This window comes from Phoxinus phoxinus, assembly GCF_949152265.1.
Source record: "Phoxinus phoxinus genome assembly, chromosome: 5".
Taxonomy (NCBI): domain Eukaryota; kingdom Metazoa; phylum Chordata; class Actinopteri; order Cypriniformes; family Leuciscidae; genus Phoxinus; species Phoxinus phoxinus.
Genome location: NC_136880.1, coordinates 12,355,537 through 12,376,172, shown reverse-complemented (window position 1 = coordinate 12,376,172; position 20,636 = coordinate 12,355,537). Strand labels below are relative to the sequence as shown.

Below are 20,636 nucleotides of genomic sequence, written 5' to 3'. Positions count from 1 at the left end.
AGAACATAATTTTGTTAGCTGGGTATGATTCAGCCTCAAATATCGCCCCTCAAGAACAACTACAGCGCTTTACAACTATAGGACAGGAAGAGCTAAATAAACTTATCACTGCATCTAAACCAACAACATGTTTATTAGATCCAATACCCACTAAACTACTGAAAGAAGTGTTACCTTTAGTGGAAGAGCCTCTTCTCAATATTATTAACTCGTCTCTATCTTTAGGTCACGTTCCAAAAACATTTAAACTGGCAGTTATAAAACCTCTTATTAAGAAACCACAATTAGATCCAAATAACCTAGCAAATTACAGACCCATTTCAAATCTTCCATTTATGTCTAAAATACTAGAGAAAGTTGTGTCCGCTCAACTGTGCTCTTTCTTGCAAGAAAACGATATCTATGAAAAATTTCAGTCAGGATTCAGGCCACATCATAGCACAGAAACTGCGCTCGTTAAAATTACAAATGATTTACTTTTAGCTTCTGACCAAGGCTGTATCTCAATACTAGTTTTACTCGATCTTAGTGCTGCGTTTGACACTATAGATCATAAAATACTCTTAGATCGACTTCAAAATTACACTGGTGTTCAGGGACAGGCATTAAGCTGGTTTAAATCGTACCTATCAGACCGTTACCATTTTGTCCATTTAAATGGGGAAAAATCAAAGATAACGTCAGTAAATTATGGAGTGCCGCAGGGATCTGTATTAGGCCCCCTGCTATTCTCAATTTATATGCTGCCACTTGGTAATATTATAAGAAAACATGGAATAAGTTTCCACTGTTATGCTGATGACACTCAATTATATATTTCATCAAGACCAGATGATAACTGTCACGGTTTGGGTTTTGTTTCTTGTTCTTGGTTCTTGTCTTGTCATGTGATTTCCGTTTGTCATGTGATCCTGCCATGTGTCTTGTCATTGGTTAATAGTCTGATTATTGTTCACAGGTGTCCCTTGTCTTGTCGTTAGTCTTGCGTATTTAAGCCCTCATGTTTGCCCTGTGTCTTTGTCTAGTATTGAATGTTTCCTGTCGCTTGTTCTGGTTTCCAGCCTTTGTTTTATGTTTGGTCTTATGTTTATAATTAAAGTTGCATTTGGGTTCGCTACATCTTGCCTCCGGTGAAATCTATTCATTACAGAATACTAGACCACATCATGGACCCAGCAATCCGCCTCTTCCGCCTCAGCCAGGGAAACCGTCCAGTCGAGGATTACGTTAAGGAATTCTGTGAGCTTTGCCATGGGGAGGGTTTCAATGATGCTGTGTTAAAGGACATGTTCCGCCATGGACTCAATGAACCACTTTACCAGCTCATGCCAGCCAATACCCCTCGTAACACTCTGGTGGAGTATATTGACTTTGCCCTGATGTGGAGCGGCTCGTCGTGCACTGTAGGCTTTGCGGATGAGGAGCCCCGCAAGCCCACGGTATCCTCTGAGCCAGAGCTTCACGTCAGTCCTGCCGAGCTTCACGTCAGTCCCGCTGAGCTTGAGTTTCTTCACGTCACGCCAGCCCTCAGACCGGCCACCAGATCGGACTCTGGACGTCCAAGATTGCTATCCAGCATGACAGACCCACCGCTGGCGTCTGTGCGATCGGCCAGAAGGGCTGCTAGCAAACACAACCCAGGGTCTCGTTCTGCCAAACCTGTTCTTCACGTCAGTCCTGCCGAGCCAGAGCTTCACGTCAGTCCTGCCGATCCAGAGCCCGCTGATCCTGCGCCAGAGCCCGCTGATCCTGCGCCAGAGCCCGCTGATCCTGCGCCAGAGCCCGCTGATCCTGCGCCGCTGGTCCCGTCCAGCCCAGAGCTTCCTTCGCCGCTGGTCCCGTCCAGCCCAGAGCTTCCTTCGCCGCTGGTTCCGTCCAGCCCAGAGACCCCTCCACCGCTGGTCCCGTCCAGCCCAGAGCTTCCTTCGCCGCTGGTTCCGTCCGCCGAGCCAGTGTCTCCGGACAAGATGGCTGCCGCCATGCTGTCTGTTCCTGAGCTGGTGTCTGTTCTCCCCAAGAACATTTTTTTGGGGGGCAATCCCTCATCGCCATGGCCGCCCGAAGGGTCTTCACCGCCGTGGCCGCCCGAAGGGTCTTCACCGCCGTGGCCGGCCGAAGGGTCTTCACCGCCGTGGCCGGCCGAAGGGTCTTCACCGCCGTGGCCGCCCGAAGGGTCTTCACCGCCGTGGCCGCCCGAAGGGTCTTCTCCGCCGTGGCCGCCCGAAGGTCCTACTGCTCCGCCGTGGTCACGCCCACAGCCTGCTCCGCCGTGGTCACGCCCACAGCCTGCTCCGCCCTGGACGCCCGAGGGTCCAACAGCTCCGCCCTGGACGCCCGAGGGTCCAACAGCTCCGCCCTGGACGCCCGAGGGTCCAACAGCTCCGCCCTGGACGCCCGAGGGTTCGACTGCTCCGCCGTGGCCACGCCCACGTCCTGCTCCGCCCTGGCCGCCTGAAGGGTCGTCTCCGCCCTGGCCGCCTGAAGGGTCGTCTCTGCCCTGGTCACCTGCACAGCCTGATCCGACCTGGTCACCTGCACAGCCTGATCCGCCCTGGTCGCCTGATCCACCCTGGTCACCTTCACGGCCCAGGTCCGCCCACACTCCTGGCCCTCCGTCCCTCCCCCAAGACCGCCTCCACTGCACCACCCTCCTGAACTATTGCCTTTTGTTATGTTGGGCGTCAGGAGCCGCCCATAAAGGGGGGGGCTATGTCACGGTTTGGGTTTTGTTTCTTGTTCTTGGTTCTTGTCTTGTCATGTGATTTCCGTTTGTCATGTGATCCTGCCATGTGTCTTGTCATTGGTTAATAGTCTGATTATTGTTCACAGGTGTCCCTTGTCTTGTCGTTAGTCTTGTGTATTTAAGCCCTCATGTTTGCCCTGTGTCTTTGTCTAGTATTGAATGTTTCCTGTCGCTTGTTCTGGTTTCCAGCCTTTGTTTTATGTTTGGTCTTATGTTTATAATTAAAGTTGCATTTGGGTTCGCTACATCTTGCCTCCGGTGAAATCTATTCATTACAATAACACTAAATTATCTAAAATGACAGAGTGTGTTAAAGATATAAAATATTGGATGACGTGTAATTTTCTTCTATTAAATTCAGATAAAACGGAGGTATTACTGATTGGTCCAAAAAACTGCCCACAAAACCTCTTACAATACAACCTTAGGCCCCGTTTACACGATGGGAAAACGCAGATATTTCTCTGCGTTTTGGCCTGTCATTTACATGAAAACGCCGTTTTTATCCCAGAAAACGATTATTTCTAAAAACTCCGGCCAAAGTGGAGATTTCTGAAAACGCCGGTTATATGTTGTCGTGTCAACTGGGAGAAACGGGGTTTTAGGTTCTCTCTTGTCGATTCTGAGGATTCTGATTGGCTTGCATGGCTTTATCCTTCTCCCTACACTGCCGCCCATAGGTTTAGCATAGTTATAAAGGCGCTCGACGGTGTATTTATGCGGGTTGTGTGCACGATGTTATTATTGAAAACGGAGGGGGAGAAATATTCGTTTCTCTAAATACCCGGCTATGTGTAAATGTGGCCTTAATCTAGATGGACGTCCTGTTACTTTATCCTCTACAGTAAAAGACCTGGGTGTCATACTAGACCGCAACTTGTCTTTTGAAAATCATATTTCAAATGTCACAAGAACAGCCTTTTTCCACCTTAGAAACATTGCTAAGCTACGTAATATGCTCTCTGTTTCTGATGCAGAAAAGTTAGTTCATGCATTCATGACCTCGAGACTAGATTACTGTAATGCTTTATTAGCTGGTTGTCCTGCATCCTCCGTAAACAAGCTACAGTTAGTCCAAAATGCAGCTGCTAGAGTTCTTACTAGGTCAAGAAAATATGATCATATAACACCAATTTTATCATCTCTACACTGGTTACCTATTAAGTTCCGTATCAATTACAAAGTATTGTTACTGACTTATAAAGCCCTAAATGGTTTAGCTCCTGTGTATTTAAGAGATCTTCTATCGCCATATAATCCATCGCGCTCTTTAAGATCGCTAAATTCGAGGCTTCTGGTCGTACCTAGGATATCTAAGTCCACTAAAGGAGGGAGGGCGTTTTCACATCTAGCTCCTAAACTCTGGAATAGCCTTCCTGATATTGTCCGAGGTTCAGACTCGCTCTCCCAGTTTAAAACTAGATTAAAGACGCATCTCTTTAGCCAAGCATTCACATGATGCATCTCATACCTTTTATACTACAGTTAAATCAGATCAAATGCATTCATATTATGAACAGCAGCTACGCTAATTATTTCCCATCTGCCTTTTTTTGTTGTTATCTGGGGACGCCTGTCCCTATAACTCAAATAGAGTTCGTCAGCTCCAGTTATGTATCCAGCCTCTCATGGAGACTTCAGATGCCCCAACGCCTGTGATGAGACGACTCGACGCCTGTGAAGAGACGACCCAACGCCGGCGATATGTTATGCCCTAAATTTTATGATTAACTAACTATTTTTGTATGTATATTTTTGAAATGCATTTTCTGTAAAGCTGCTTTGAAACAATATGTATTGTGAAAAGCGCTATACAAATAAACTTGAATTGAATTGAATTGTTTTGTTTCTTTGAGGTTAGTTTCTTAACCTGCGTTTAATCCATGTGTCCTTGACGATATTGAATGCTTCTTCACCCATGTTTCTTACTTCCTTAAAGGGATAGTTCACTTTAAAATTAAAATTCTGTCATCATTTACTCACCCTCAAGTTGTTTTAAACCTGTATTCATTTATTTCTTCTGCTGAACACAAAGAAAGATATTTTGAAGAATGTCAGTAACCAAACAGTAGTCTGTACCCATTGACTTCCATAGTATTTTTTTTTCCTACTATGGAAGTCAATGGGTACAGACTACTGTTTGGTTACTGACATTCTTCAAAATATCTTTTTTTGTGTTCAGCAGAAGAAATAAATTAATACAGGTTTGAAACAACTTGAGGGTGAGTAAATGATGACAGAATTTTAATTTTAAAGTGAACTATCCCTTTAAGTTACTTTTCTTTTTTTTCATTTATCATTACATGCTCTATTGTTTCTCTAACGGTCTCGTTCTGTTCTGTTTTTATTTCATTTTCATTCTGTTCCCTGTTGTGCTTTGCCTGAGTTCTGTTTGCTAGTTAGTTTCTATGGTTTCTGAATCCATTATGTTCACCTGTTGTTCATTTAGTTACCTTGTTATCTCTTTGTATTACCCTTAATTTCCTCTGTTCAATGTCTGGTATCATTTATGTTGGATGTGGTTGATTTATTCTGTTCTCCTGCATGTTTCCTCTATGATTTATTATTAAAAGGCCGTTTGTTTGTACTCCTTTGTCATTACAGCCACCAAGAATACCAGACCTAATACACATTTTTTTTTGCGCTGTTTTTTCTTTTTGTTTCACTATGGACTTGCCAGCTGTCCGCCTGCTCTGTTTTGGAGCGAGGAGATTTCTCCGTGACGAAAACACAAGGGACTATTTAGACCTGGCGTGCCTCACACACTATCCGGACCACTAACTCTGAGTATTTTTCCACACCAGCCTTAGCGAGCGGTCCAAGGCACAACTGTCCTTGAACGGTCCTCGGTGCTGCTGGTGTGAACAACGGATCGGCATTCACCCTCTACCCCGCAGAGGAGGACATCACCAGCCCCACTCTATTCTATATAACTACCATACTTCCCCAGTGTTGATAGATAGATAGACAGACAGACAGACAGACAGACAGACAGATGATAGCTTTCCTGTAGCTCAGTGGTAAGAGCATTGCGTTAATAACGCAAGGTGGGTTCGATCCCAGGGGATTGCACATACCTATGTATAAATGTATAGGATAACGCAATGTAAGTTGCTTTGGATAAAAGCGTCTGCCAAATGCATAAATGTAAAATGATAGATAGATAGATAGGGTAACACTTTATTTCGATAGTCTACTTTAGACATTCTATGAACTATAAGTAACTTGTCAACTAAGTGTCATTAGAGAGTATTAGTAGACTGTCTGCTTAATATCTGCCAGCACTTTATTTTGTTGGTCCCCCAACAGACATTCTACTGACTATAAGTAACTCGGCAACTACAAGTCAACTAATTCTCCTAACCCGAACCCTAACACCTAACCCTAACCTAACAGTCTAGTAATACTCAAATGAGAGTTAGTTGACTTGTAGTTGAAAAGCTACTTATAGTTAATAGAATGTCTGAAGTGGACTATCGAAATAAAGTGTAACCGAGGGATAGATTTCAGAGTCTGTACAGTTTCTCAGGGTTTATTCATGTATCAAACATGCATAGGATATATTGAATCGAAAAATACCTTCTGAAATGCGGTCCCAGATGATGGAGACATAGTCATCACGGTCAGAGCGGGATTGCTCATGCCAGAAGCCTAATGCATGGAGAAACTCATGCTCAATGGTGGCGATACGGTCACATCCGCTGCCAATGGACAGCCTTTGTTTGCCAACTCGCCGGTTCCCAACTGATGAAAAGCAGCTACACACACACACACACACAAACACACAGTATGTATATATATATATATCATATTTTAGCATGGTTCCTACACAGCTCATATTGTGTGGAGCAGCATGTATATAAGTATTTAGTTGCTCACCCGTTGCCTTTAAACACAGAGATATAGTTTTCTTCTCCACTCCATGGTGTGTAGTCGATACATGACTTCAACCGATACTGTTCAAAGGCCTTCAGGATAACCCCTTTTGCATTCATATCTGTCCAGAGAAATTGATTTGTTAGGGCCTAATTAGTATGGCATAGCCTTGACTGGCAACATTACCAATGTAATGGCAAACATTACGGCCACTTCAATGACTTCCCAAGTGAAAAGGATGTACTATCAAATGTATTAAAAATGTACTTGAGTATGTTATTAGTACGACTTTATGCAGCCCTTGTCAGCGCTGCGCTCGTTGTCTTTTGTCTTCCGGTCTGTATTCTCACAGCGATATTTATGAATAAACGGCTCGTTTTCAAATCTTCCCAGTCCACTGATATTTGTTAAAGGGGTCATGACATGAGAAACCAAATTTGCCTTGATCTTTTGGTATATAAGAAGTCTTTGTACCATGAAAACGTCCTGCAAGTTTCATAGCTTAAGACTTCCTCCCCATTATAAACGAATCATTTATTTAATCAAGCTCTAAATACAGCTCGTTCTGGATCCATGGTAAGAAGTGACGTCACGGTACGAAGTGACGTACCAGCGTTTGCATATGACCGCCTCCAGCACAAGACAACTACGCTTAAAGCGCAAGGCAACTACGCTCATTTCGTATCATTGTCGCGCTGCGCGCCTCACAAGTGTTCAGTCGACGCCGGACAGCGAGTGGGTCTGTGTACAGGGAAATTACGAAGCCACGCAGATGTGCTGTTCCTGGCTGTGGACAAACAACATCTTTAAATACGCTGCGAAAGATCCAGTCGTCAGGGAAAAATGGATGCACTTTATTTTTTGCGGACGTCTCAGTCACGGCAGTGTTAGTTTAAGCGTTTGTTCTATACATTTGAAGGATGACTGTTTTGAGAACAAATCCCAAAATGATGCTGGCTTTGCCAGAAAACTGTTGCTCAAAGATAAGTCCGTGCCGACTATTCTGGGCTCAACAACGACGACGCAAACTGTAAGTAATGTATTTAAAACTTTAAACTACTTTTTAAATACACCGAATCTGCAAATGTTCTGGCTGGGGGTGTTAATAATTGATGCATAGGGCAATCACGTTAGCCAATCATAATAGTGGGCGTTAACACTGAACTCTTAAAGGGGAAACACCCCCAAAACAGACTGTTTGAATCAGAGGATGAGAAACAGGGTGGGAAAAGGTCATAAATCACTACATTTAAAAAAGTTTTTTGTAAAAAAAACTATAGTAATACTATAATTGCACCTAAGGGAACATAATAATAAAATAAAAAAAAACATGTCATGACCCCTTTAAGACATCTGCTTTAAACATTACAATCCATATGATAACTTTCATTAACTTTACATTATGTAAACCCACTTCAAAAGCTATTTACTCCTGGACAGCAATGCCGTAGAGATACAAAGAGCGACCGCAGAAACCGGAAGTTCAAAGACAATATTCTAAAGATGGCTGCGCCCTCGACTCTCTGGCGCATAAGGTCTATACAAATATACTATAATGCATTTTTTTAAATCTGGGTTAGACAGGAAGAGGTCATCTGACTGACATGTAAAGTTGTTCAACGTCATGTATAGGGCCAGGTAAATGTAGCTACAATAAGGGTGTGTTTACACTTGTAGTTCGTTTAGCTTGGTTAGTTTGGTCCAGAACCTAAAGATAACATGCGGAACATACCGAAAAAAATAAGTTGGCCAAAGTTAAAAAACCGTGGGCTTGGTGTGTCCCTGGCTTAAAGGAGTCAAAACAGCGGCAGGAATCCCACCCGTCACACACACAAATCTGCTACGAGGAGACGCTGTTCTGATGCCTGTACCGAACTGTGATGGGCAACATCGTGACTTTGATGAGAAAAAACAGGCATGCTTTCTGTCCTTTTCAGGGTCGGATCTTGTGACATCATAGATGTTGCCAGGTAGCTTGTCCTGAGTAAAAGTGGGAAAAAAAAAACTAATTATTTCTCGTGGTCTGCGTATTCACAACGCAGTACAAAGAGCGATGCAGATTTCCTAGGCAGATATTGACTTGGGATTATATTAGGGCGAAGCACTGCTACTTGGGAGAGATATCACGCAACACATGAAATCCCACAACTTCCGTCAACTTACCGGCGTGACCTGCACCGAGTATCTTCGCTTTTGGATTGTGTTGAGTTTATTTCAGTCGGCATATTCTCCACACTCACACCACCAGTTTGTGTTGGCTCTCATCCTCACGTCCTCAGGCTGTAGAGCGATCGCAACCTCCTCCTCCTGTCGTTCTATTTCCAAAGCACGCAGCTCCTCTTCTGAAAACTCTGGTTCATAGAGGTATCTTGACTGTCTTAGTCACCCTCTTCGTCTCTCACAAAATCAGCCATGTTCATCGCCATTTACTATGTCTACTGTAGGAAAAATAGCCAGCTACTAATCTATTCATGCCGGTATGTTGACGGAAGTTGTGGGATTTCCAATTAACGTTAGCAGTTCTTACCTGTGCTTCACCCTAATATAGTCCCAAGTCAATATCTGCCTAGGAAATCGCCTAGTCTTAATCTGCAACGCCATTTGTACTCGTTGTGAATACGCAGACCACAAGAAGTAATTAGGAGGTTTTTTTTGGGGGGGGGGTTATCACTTTTACTCAGGACATGCTAGCTGGCAACAAAGGATTCCATTCATTATGCTAAGCTAAGCTAGTGGCGACCCTGCCAAACTAAAACAATGCATGCACTGAGACAAAAATGCATTTACCCACCTATCTAAATGTAGGAAAGACTGCGAATAAGCCCCATTTTAAAAAACGGTGGAGTGTTCCTTTAAGCTTTTGTCTGTACTGCAACACAGCATGGTCAGACCTCCCCAGAGGAGCCCAGGGAATGCCCGGTAAGCATCTGAAACTGAGATGTAGCAGTGATCCAGTGTTTTGCTTTCTTTGCTGTGGCAAGTGACTTGTTGCTTGTAGTTTGGGAGTTCGGATGACATGTTTGTGTGGTTGAAATCCCCTAACACGATGACAGACGTATCAGGGTTGGAGTTTTCCACAGACGAGATGTGTTGGGAGAGATCGCTAATGGCTGTGTTAGCGTTAGCTTGTGGTGGAACGTAAACGGCGATTAGTATAATTGAAGTGAATTCTCTAGGGAGGTAATATGGTCTGCATTTCAAACTGATGAATTCAAGATCGGGAGAGCAGTGACGGTGAAGGATTGTTGAATTGTTACACCAGCGCTGATTTGCCATGAGAGAAATACCCCCTCCTTTAGATATGTGGGATAGTTTGACTGACCTGTCGGCTCTGAAGATAGTGAAGCCAGGGGGTTACCGCCTCATCAGGAACCACACTAACAGAGCAATCGCACCAGGATTCGTTTTAATCAAACCAAACGTGCCAAGTGTGAACACACCCTAAGAGACTGTTCTCGCGGGTCAAGTAGGTTCGTTTGAGCTTCTGTTATTTTTTGGTAATCAATGTTTATATGTGAATAAAAGCCCACATTTAATCTGTTTATTTTATTAAGCGATCGTGTCTCTTCAGAAGATTTGTACTAAACCACTCAAATCATATGGATTAGTTACGATCTCTTTATGAACTTTTTGAAGCATCAACGTGTCAGTTGTGTAGCTGTCAATGGAGGGACAGAAGCGCTCAGATTTCATCTAAAAGATCTTCATTTGTGTTGTGAAGATGAAACGAAAGACTTATGGGTTTTAAACCACATGAGGGTCACAGGGTGAGTAATGACAGAATTTTCATTTTTGGGTGAACTAACCCTTTTATATTGCATTAAAATTGCATTGAGATTGCTCAAAAGTGCCAAGACTTTTTTTAATAAATGCTGCTCATTTTCAATTCATGAAAAAATATATCACAGTTTCCTCAAAAATATAAAGCCGCACAACTGCTTTCAACATTGATAGCAGGAAATCATCATATTAGAATCATTTCTGAAGGATCATGTGACACTGAAGACTGGAGTAATGATGCTGAAAATTCATTTTGATCACAGGAATAAACTAAATTTTAAATATTACAATAGAAATCATTTTATATTTTATTATTATTTTATTGTTGTACTGTTTTACTGTATTTGTGATACTGTATCTGTATAAAAAAATGGACTAAGAAACTCACCCAAATCATCCTCAAAGTAATAAGGAATAGTTGTTGGCCATCTGTATTCATCCCCGATTATAGAATTTCTCCCCCATTTCTGAGACAGAAACAGGACGTCACATTCTGTCACATGTTCAATTCACTGCTGAATTATTTTTATTCACACATACAGCAGTAATGCTATAAGAGCAGCAAACCACTCACAAACAGATTGTATTTGTTTTTCAGCTCAAATAAGTTACCTCATCATATAAAATATCTCCCTCGAAAAGATCAAGACCCGCATCTGAAAACATGACAAACAAGACAAGACGAGACAGAAAGGCCATAGTCAATGAGACTGACCATCATGCAAAGCAAAACAAACACTTATAGACCTAATGATGACCTTACCTTCATTAACATCAAACAGATCTTCTTTTCCGCCATCTACATTATATTCTGCCAAATCAATGCCAATGCAGTTAGGCATAGTTTTTACATTATGTACATTAAAATACTTTCTCAGCAAAGAAGAGAGGAAGAAAGCACACTTACCAATCACTCGTTGTGTTGCCTATCGGCAAAACATGATAAGAGACATCATTCAAAATATGCGGTGAAATATCAATTGTCATATACACAAGACTTTTTAGGTGACAACCAATACTTCACATTGATACATGCCAAATTACTTTAGAATAAAACTATAGTTGTTCTGTTTGGTAGCACAAAACTGAAATATCCATTAAAACATGATTGATATGTGTAAAAGAGTCGCTCACCTCACATCTACCTTGACAGCCAAAGAGACATAAGATATGCAAAAGAACCAGAAACATGCGAAACATGCTTGAGCTATGAAGCACAGAACGACTGACAGAGGAATTTTGATCTGATATCAGCCCAACAATGTTGTAAAAGATGCATAAAAATGATAAAAAGTGCAAAGCTAGCATGATGGACCAGTAACAGCAGATCAATAATTGACAGAGCAGTAAATGTTACAAGTTCATCTGATTGGTTCTCTTTTCAAAATCAAATCTGATAATAGAGTTATGTTAGATCTGATCAGAAACGAGATGAGTGAAGTATGTACTTTAAGAGATAACAGCATTGCAAAACATGGCTGTTAGAAAACAAGAAATAGAACCATAAATTTAGGGAGTTTGTTTCCTAAAAACATCGTTTTCTTTTCTTTCAATGAAGAACCAAGATTCAGCAGAGGAAGCCCATTCTCCTCTGGCACATATGAGAAAACTGACCATATGTTAATCAACAATGTTACTGTAGGTATAAGTGATCATTAACAACTATGTAAATTAATCAGTTAACAGTGACAGAAGGTTGTCTAGTCTAGTTTTAGGAAAGAATGAGGCAGATTTGTTAGTCCTGATTTCCAGTTCCTACAAACATGACGCGGCTGGTGAAGAATCATTCTGATCTGGCATAGATGAGGACGGACATCAGACGGGACATTGCTGGGGTAAAATGAGCCAGTGGGTAAGTTGGGTGAACCCCTTGTTCTTCGGAAACAGTGCACATTTGTTTTCTAGTTCAGAAAGTGCCTGTCATATGTAGCATGACTACGGGGTGCACGATGGGTAAAGGGCCTTTTTACTACTACAGCAGCAAAGTCCATTTGAAAGAGAGCATTTCTACTCACTTCTGGAGGCCAGAGCGCTTAGTGCAGGGCATTACTGTGTCATAAGTGAACAACACCCCAGACAAAGACATACTGTACATCACTGCCAGTGTTTTCTGAATCAATGGGTTACCTTGAGGATGGAGTAGCAAAGTTATTATGTTTAGCTGTTAATGTAAAACTATAAGATTTTATTCAGGAAGAAGTGGGGTGGTGATGGCGCAATGGATAAGACACTTGCCTTTGGTGTGAGAGACCCGGGTTCGAATCCACTGTGAGACACCAATGTGTCCCTGAGCAAGACACTTAACCCCTAGTTGCTCCAGAGGCGTGCGACCTCTGATATATAGCAATTGTAAGTCGCTTTGGATAAAAGCATCAGCTAAATGAATAAATGTAAATGTAAATGTAAGTGGGGTCATATTTCCCACACCGCAATGGATGAGACTTACTCTGTTCATTGGTCAATGAGATAAGATAAATCCCAAGGGAAAAGATCACATGTCTCAATGACAATGGATCATCACAGGCTCTGTAATGCTATAGATGCAGAGGAACCATTTTCAACCGAGGAGGGTTGGTAAAGATACAAAGTTATTATTCCACATCCTTACTTATGAGATAAAAGATATCAGGGCTAGACTATATATCCCTTATTGCAAGTGTACACTGTACACCTGTCATAATGACGATATTATGCCAAGTCTACTTTGGACATTGCAATGGATGTGATATGACGTCACAATATGTAGTCTTTTTAAAAAAACTTTAGTCAAAGAAATGATTTTCTCACACAGTATAAATGGGTATAACCATTTATAACATAACTGAGGTCCCAAAACATTATGACAACCTGCCTAATATGCTGTTAGTCCTCTGGGTGCTGCCAACACAGCTTCGGCCCACCGGGGCATAGACTCTGCGAGAGCCCTGGCGGTGTGCTGTGGTTTCTGGCACCAAGACGTCAGCAACAGGTCCTTCAAGTCCTGTAGGATACGAGGCGGATTGAACCTGTTGGTCCAGCAGATCCCACAGATGCTCAATTGGATTGAGATGGTCAGGGCAACACCATGAACTCTTCACTGCATTCCTCAAACCATTCCTGATCAATATGTGTAGTGTGGCAGGGTGCATTATCCTGTGCTGAGCCACTTCCACCAGCGAACACCATTGTAATATGGGTTTACCTGGTCTGCAATCATGTTTAGGTGGCACATGTCAAATTTACGTCCACATGAATAGCCGGACCCAGGGTTTCCCAGCAGAACATTGCTCAGAGCATCACACTCAACCATTTTGTCATCGTCCCTCAGTGTATCCTGTCAAGTCAAGTCACTTTTATTTATATAACGCTATTAACAATACGGACTGTTTTAAAGCAGTTTTAGAGTTATAACTGGAAAATAATAATGGTTAAACAAAGTTTGTTTAAACTATAGAAGCAGCTCTAGAAGAAAATAGCGTCATAGTCCAGCTTAAAGGGTTAGTTCACCCAAAATTGAAAATAATGTCATTAATGACTCACCCTCATGTCGTTCTAAGCCCGTAAGACCTCCGTTCATCTTCGGAACACAGTTTAAGATATTTTAGATTTAGTCCGAGAGCTTTCTGTCCCTCCATTGAAAATGTATATACAGTATACTGTCCATGTCCATAAAGGTAATAAAAACATCATCAAAGTAGTCCATGTGACATCAGTGGGTTAGTTAGAATTTTTTGAAGCATCGAAAACACTTTTTGGTCCAAAAATAACACAAAATAAGACTTTATTCAGCATTGTATTCTCTTCTGGGTCTGTTGTCAATCCGCATTCACGACTCCACAGTGACGCTGCTGACGTAAGACGCTGATGACGTGTTATCTGGTGCGCCCGAGCTTCATTTATAGACTGAGGGAGACGCACACTGTAAAAAAAAATCAATCTTCGCAAACATGTCTAAGGATTTCGACACAGAGGAAGACTGTTGAGTCGTGAACGCGGATTGACAACAGACCCGGAAGAGAATACAATGCTGAATAAAGTCGTAGTTTTTGTTATTTTTGGACAAAAAGTATTTTCGATGCTTCAAAAACTTCTAACTAACCCACTGATGTCACATGGACTACTTTGATGATGTTTGTATTACCTTTATGGACATGGACAGTATACTGTATATACAGTTTCAATGGAGGGACAGAAATCTCTCGGACTAAATCTAAAATATCTTAAACTGTGTTCCGAAGATGAACGGAGGTCTTACGGGCTTAGAACGACATGAAGGTGAGTCATTAATGACATTATTTTCATTTTTGGGTGAACTAACCCTTTAAGTAAGTTTAGTGATTCATTTTTGTTGTAAAAAGTGCCATCACTTCCCCAGGTACATGTATACGGCCGTCCATGCGATGTAAACGACAACGAAACTCAACGGACCAGGCGACCTTCTTCCACTGCTCCAAGGTCCGACGCTCACGTGCCCATTGAAGGCACTCTCGACGGTGGGCAGGGGTCATGATAGGCACTCAGATTGGTCTGTGGCTTCACAGCCTCATAGTGTGCCGTGACACATTCCTCCCATAACCAACATCAAACTTTTGTGTGACTTGTGCCACAGTAGACCTTCTGCTGGCTCGGACCAGACAGGATAGCTTTCGTTACCCTTGTGCATCAATGAGCCTTGGGCGTCCAACACCCTGTCGCCAGTTTGTGGTTTGTCCCTCCTTGGACACGGTTGGTAAATTATCAGCATTGCTGACCGGGATCAACCCACAAGCCTTTATTCCTGCTTATTTAACCTGCATTCAACGCATTAATTATGAAAAATACCTGACTGTTTGCTTACCATCTAATTTATGCAGACCCTAATGTGTGTGTTAGGAGATGATCAACAATATTCCCTTCACCTGTGACTGCTCATAATGTTTTGGGTCTTTTATGTTTTAGGAAGGTATTGCAAGGGGATTGTCATATTTGGGGGCCCTTGGCATCAATAACTAGTTTCACTTATGATGATTCTGCATATATTTGCTAAATATAGAGAACTCTGCTGCACACAACACAGAACAGGAAAAGTGTATTGAACAGCGTAAACCTCTGTTTTTGGTGTTTGTAGACTTGACCAAGGCCTTTGACTATGTTAGTCGATCAGGACTTTTCCTCATCTTACAAAGACTTGGCTGCCCTCCAAAGTTACTGAAGGTGATTACTGAGTTTCATGAGGGCATGAAGGCAACTGTACAGTCTGAAGGCACTCGCTCTGACGAGTTCCAGATAAAGTGTGGGGTAAAACAGGGATGTGTCCTTGCCCCTACCCTCTTCGGAATTTTCTTCTCTGCCCTACTACGCCGTGCATTTCCTGATGACTCGGGTATCCTTCTACACACCCGTAGCTCAGGAAAACTGTTCAATCTGGCCAGACTGCGGGCGAAGACTAAAGTACGCCATGTTCTGGTACGTGAGCTGCTTTATGCTGATGATGCTGCCTTTGTTGCCCACTCAGAGGCAGATCTACAACTACTCTGCACATCATTTGCCGCTGCATGTCTAGAGTTTGGTTTGCAGATTAGTCTTAAAAAGACAGTTATCCTTGCCCAACCTGCAACCCTAAACCCTACAGTATACATTAACAACACATGTCTATCTGTGGTAGACAAATTCACCTACCTGGGCTCCACAGTATCAAACAACAATAACCTTGACGCAGAACTTGACATGCGTATTGGGAAGGCATCATCAATGTTTGGAAAACTGAGCAAGCGTGTCTGGCACAACAAGAACATCACATTGCTCCTCAAAGTCCGTGTATACCATGCATGTGTACTTAGCACCTTACTATATGCAAGTGAGACATGGACAACATACAGGAGGCACGAACATCGCCTCAACGCCTTCCATTTTCGCTGCCTTCGCTCCATACTGGTGATTCATTCCACACAAGTCATTTTTGGAAGAGAGACGCTCAAAACGGGAAGCAGTTCGTCGCATTTGACATGAACGGCCATAGTAGTAGTAGTAGTAGCTTATCCCATGAATTCATTTGTTGCATAAATGATGTTTACACTTCTGTTGAAAAGTTACTTTAGCATATGGGTGATTCTTTTATTAACAGTGATTGTAACAATTACAGTAGGTAAACACAAAATTGTTATCAGAGAGCATATCTTTATCTGATACCAAATAGATAAAAGTTTTCGTATTCATTGAAATGCATTCATGACATTTTTTTGTTTTGTTTTTTAACATGCTTTTTTTTTTTTTTTTTTTTTGATTCTTTTTTAAAAGTAATAAAAGATAGCAAACCAAAATTACAATGATTGGTATTGAATTACCAATTAAGGTTTTTCCCATTATTGTAATAATTTTTAACTAATTCACTGTAACGCATTATTGTTCAATTTGGCCATAGGAAATTATAATGTAAGTGTCATTTGTGTTACACTGTTTAATGTTAACAGGTTTTTCTTTTTTTTACACAAAAATAACAAAGCACTTGTGTGGCCTTTCTTGAGTTAATACAATATATTTTTGCCAATTATTTCTAACTGGCTGTTCTTGATACACTGGTTTCAGTATCTCCATAAAAGCCGCCATCTAAGGGGGCATTTAAACAACACCGTTTGCAACTAAAATTTAGTTTTAGCCATTCATTTACACGACAACTATGTTTTGGGAGCCTGAAAGTGCAAGTTTTTGCACTTCATGTAAGCATACCTGGGGCATACCTGACGTGATGGACCCGGGGCTACAACTACAAGTCTGCGATGAATACCTTTGAATAACGAAGCAATCGACACAAGAATCGTGTCAAACGATTGACAGTTAAATAATTTAAGTTGATCTTACATGAATGGAAAACAAGCCCTGGAACACTTCCTAAAATAATGTTTTATTTAATGCAGAACTGAGATGCAACATTTACATTCATTTTGATTAAAACTGACATAAACCGCTTCTGTGCTCATTAAATAAGTCACACACAGTAGAAGATTAGTGTAGCTTTTTTATTTCTGGAAATGGCATGTAGTCGCCACACTACACGTTAGTCTGTCTTCGGCTAGAAGAGACAGTACGAGACAGGCTATTCAAACATGACCCCTTGCCCACAGTTTAAAAAAAACAAAATGACCAAATTAACATTATTTCTTGAAATATTTTCAGCCAGACTGATTGAGTAACTATGACAAATGAAAGGAAAGAATAGTGCATTAACAATCCAATTAGTAGTATTTCTACTCCCATCACAGAAGAAAATAGTTCCTTCAAACGTGTGGCATTTGACAGCGCCGACAACACACCCTACTTTTCTAAAGGAAAAGTTTGTTTTGTAAAGCAAGTACAATCAAGTTGTCACACAGAAGGACAGCTCATTCAGCACAACTGTTTAAACTGCAACCGAAGATGAACTTTGCTCACCGTGTGACAACATTGGACAAGGCTTTCTTATATGGTTCTGTAGATCGCTGGACTGGGTGAAAGTCCTCCCGCACGCAGTGCAGTGATACGGCCTCTCTCCGGTGTGCACTCGCTCGTGTCTTCTCAGGGCTCCGGAGTGAGTGAAACCCTTTCCGCAATATGAGCACTTGTAAGGTTTTTCTCCAGTGTGGATTTTTTGGTGCTGTTTCAATGCGCTGGATCTAGTAAACGTGTCCCCACACTCAAAACACATATGAGCTCTCTCGCCAGTGTGGATTTTCTGATGATCATTAAAACAGCCCAAGCGCAGAAAGCCCTTTCCACACACAGCGCACACGTAAGGCTTCTCATTTGTATGAATTTTGATGTGGGCCTTTAGGTTTGATGCCAAAATGAAATTTTTACCGCACTGATCACACTTAAACGGCCTTTCTCCAGAGTGCGAGCGCTGATGATCTTTGAGGTTCGTTGCACATTTGAAACTCTTTCCACACTGACTGCACGTGTACGGCCTCTCTCCAGTGTGGATGCGTATGTGCCTTTTAAGGTGTCCTTTGCACGTGAAACTCTTTTCACAATGAGGGCAGGTGAAAGGCTTCACCCCGGAGTGAATTTTGACGTGTTCGTTGAAGTGTCCTTTATGCGAGAAACTCTTTCCACACTCAGGGCAAGTGAAACAACTGTTGGCTTCTGTTCTCTGCTTCGTTTCTTGTGAGAGATTCGGTTTCAATCCTGAACAACTGAACGATTTTTCTCCACTTCTGAAACTATGAGCTTCTTGATACAGACATGTCTCCTCTGTGTCATTCACTTGACTTTCTTCTTTCACTTGCACCAGGTCTGAAACGAAAACAGTATACGGTCAAAAATCAATTCACAAAAGGTGAAATCAAAAATAACAATGATCCAAGCTTAATGGCATAAAGCAACAGCCGTCACGTATCTATATCCAAACCTGCGTAACACGAGAATGAATTACATTGGTTCTTGCACATCAAGTGAACATGCTTGAGCTTCTGTTTACCACAACTGTGTGTGAGTTGGTTAATGTTTATATGTGAATAAAAGACTAAATTCAATCTATTCATCATATAAAGTAATCTTGTCTCATCAGAAAACTTGATCTCTTTAACAATGTTATTTTAGTAGGTGACCAGGGAGTGTTGTATCAAATGGTAAGGTGAAACAGTTTAACCAGTTATAAATGAGCTACAGGGATTAAATCATATACACAACATCAGATGTTGTACAGGTGAAACTCGAACAATTAGAATATCGTGTTAAGTATAAGTTCATTTATTTCAGGAATTCAACTTAAAAGGTGGAACTAATATATTATATAGACTTGTTACATGCAAAGTGAGATATTTCAAGCCTTTATTTGTTATAATTTTGATATAGGCTTACAATTTATGAAAACCTTTTCACAATATTCTAATTTCGAATTTGGGGTTTTCATAATCTGCCATAATCATCAAAATTATAACAAATAAAGGCTTGAAATATCTCACTTAGCATGTAATGAGTCTATATAATATATTAGTTTCACCTTTTAAGTTGAATTACTGAAATTAACTTTGGCACTATATTCAAATTTTTCGAGTTTCGCCTGTATATCTGAAAGGATTTACAGAACAAAACTCAATTTGAGGTTTTTATTTCACAGAATGTGTATGCATTTATCTATAATTTAAGATCATTACTTAATTTTATTTTAAGATAATGTTAAGCTGACCAACTAGCGATTCATGTAACACTTTCCAATGTACTTTTACTGAAACCGCAAAGCATGAATAAAAACGTTTAGTGTATACATTTGCCACAACTGTGAGAGTAACTAACACTGCTGTTTTTAAATCTTTAAATATTAGATATTAGTTCAGTATTTTGCAACTTGAAATTAAAATGGAATTCCTCCCATTAGTTTACCCTTTGAATTAAAATGTTTCAATTGAAATGGGATGTGGGGCTGATACAAAAACAATGGTGAGAAAGTGCATTAAAAAAAGTATTCATGCACATGTAAAACTAATAGAAAGTTTAAATTCCAAATGTAAGTTTGAGTTTGAGACAGGGCACAAACACTGAGAGCAAACCTCCCCAGTCTCCACTACTGCCATGCTTTTCTAAACAAACTCTATTTGAACTTAACACCGTTTCATTAGTGAAAACTCACCAACCTATTTGTTCTTCAGTATCTTCATCTTTCACTCTGCATGCTTCTGCATCACTCATGTCTTCACTCTCATCTTTAATACACTCCATCTTTACGAGAATGCCAGGCAGATATCGCCTATCAGCATTTATTTCTATACAGATTGTTTCAAAGCTGCTTCAATACACAGGACATTCATCAACTATAAGCTGCTACACCTGTACTTTTCCTGTTTGTTTGGTAACGAGACTTTGCCACGTTTACGGAGATGAAAATATTCGTGCCATATATTGGCCTGATCGCCAACTCACACACATCTATTACGCGCTGAAAGCACGTGCCGCGTTTGTTTACGTTTTTCACTTCCGAGTTTATGATAAGCCAACACTATCACGTCTTTAAACGGATCGACCCTTTGTCGCTTAGCTTTGCAAAGCCTTCCTCCTCTAATAAGCGAAAACGTTTTTCTAATTCTTTATATTTTTCAGAGGTTTGCAAACTGATCTCGGTGCATCTCCGCCACCTACAGGGATGGAGGGAGGACGTTGAGGAAAAGAAAAAAGACCCCGTATAGACTAAATTGACATTGCATGCTCTTACAACGATGATATATCAACATACCACTGGATAACAAATGTAGCTTTTAAATATGTCACCAAAATGACCATCTGACTTATATTTTGTATTATTTCCTAA

The 20,636-nt window shown here is 41.2% G+C and overlaps 2 protein-coding genes across 3 annotated transcripts in view; both read right to left on the bottom strand.

The window, feature by feature from the left end:
* mep1bb (meprin A subunit beta b) overlaps nt 1-11,797 on the bottom strand; it is a 44,144-nt gene extending 32,347 nt beyond the window's left edge. The window contains exons 1-7 of the mRNA XM_079612077.1: nt 11,534-11,797; nt 11,307-11,325; nt 11,163-11,210; nt 11,012-11,055; nt 10,788-10,866; nt 6,623-6,740; nt 6,323-6,501 (exon numbers count right to left, since the gene is read on the bottom strand). Of these exons, the coding sequence (XP_079468203.1) occupies nt 6,323-6,501; nt 6,623-6,740; nt 10,788-10,866; nt 11,012-11,055; nt 11,163-11,210; nt 11,307-11,325; nt 11,534-11,707 (661 nt within the window). The 5' untranslated portion in view covers nt 11,708-11,797. The remainder of the gene's footprint in view (nt 1-6,322; nt 6,502-6,622; nt 6,741-10,787; nt 10,867-11,011; nt 11,056-11,162; nt 11,211-11,306; nt 11,326-11,533) is intronic.
* Nucleotides 11,798-17,355: 5,558 nt separating this feature from the next.
* LOC306998553 (uncharacterized protein) lies at nt 17,356-20,617 on the bottom strand. Of its 2 annotated transcripts, XM_079612744.1 has the most exons (3): nt 20,165-20,473; nt 19,966-20,050; nt 17,356-18,625 (listed from the first exon to the last, which is right to left on the bottom strand). In XM_079612744.1, the coding sequence occupies exons 2-3, from the start codon at nt 20,048-20,050 to the stop codon at nt 17,754-17,756; spliced, it is 957 nt and encodes a 318-aa protein (XP_079468870.1). In that variant the 5' UTR covers nt 20,165-20,473; the 3' UTR covers nt 17,356-17,753. The 2 variants fall into 2 exon arrangements, with proteins under 2 accessions (XP_079468870.1, XP_079468869.1); XM_079612743.1 differs by having other exon boundaries at nt 19,966-20,617.
* Nucleotides 20,618-20,636: the final 19 nt, after the last annotated feature.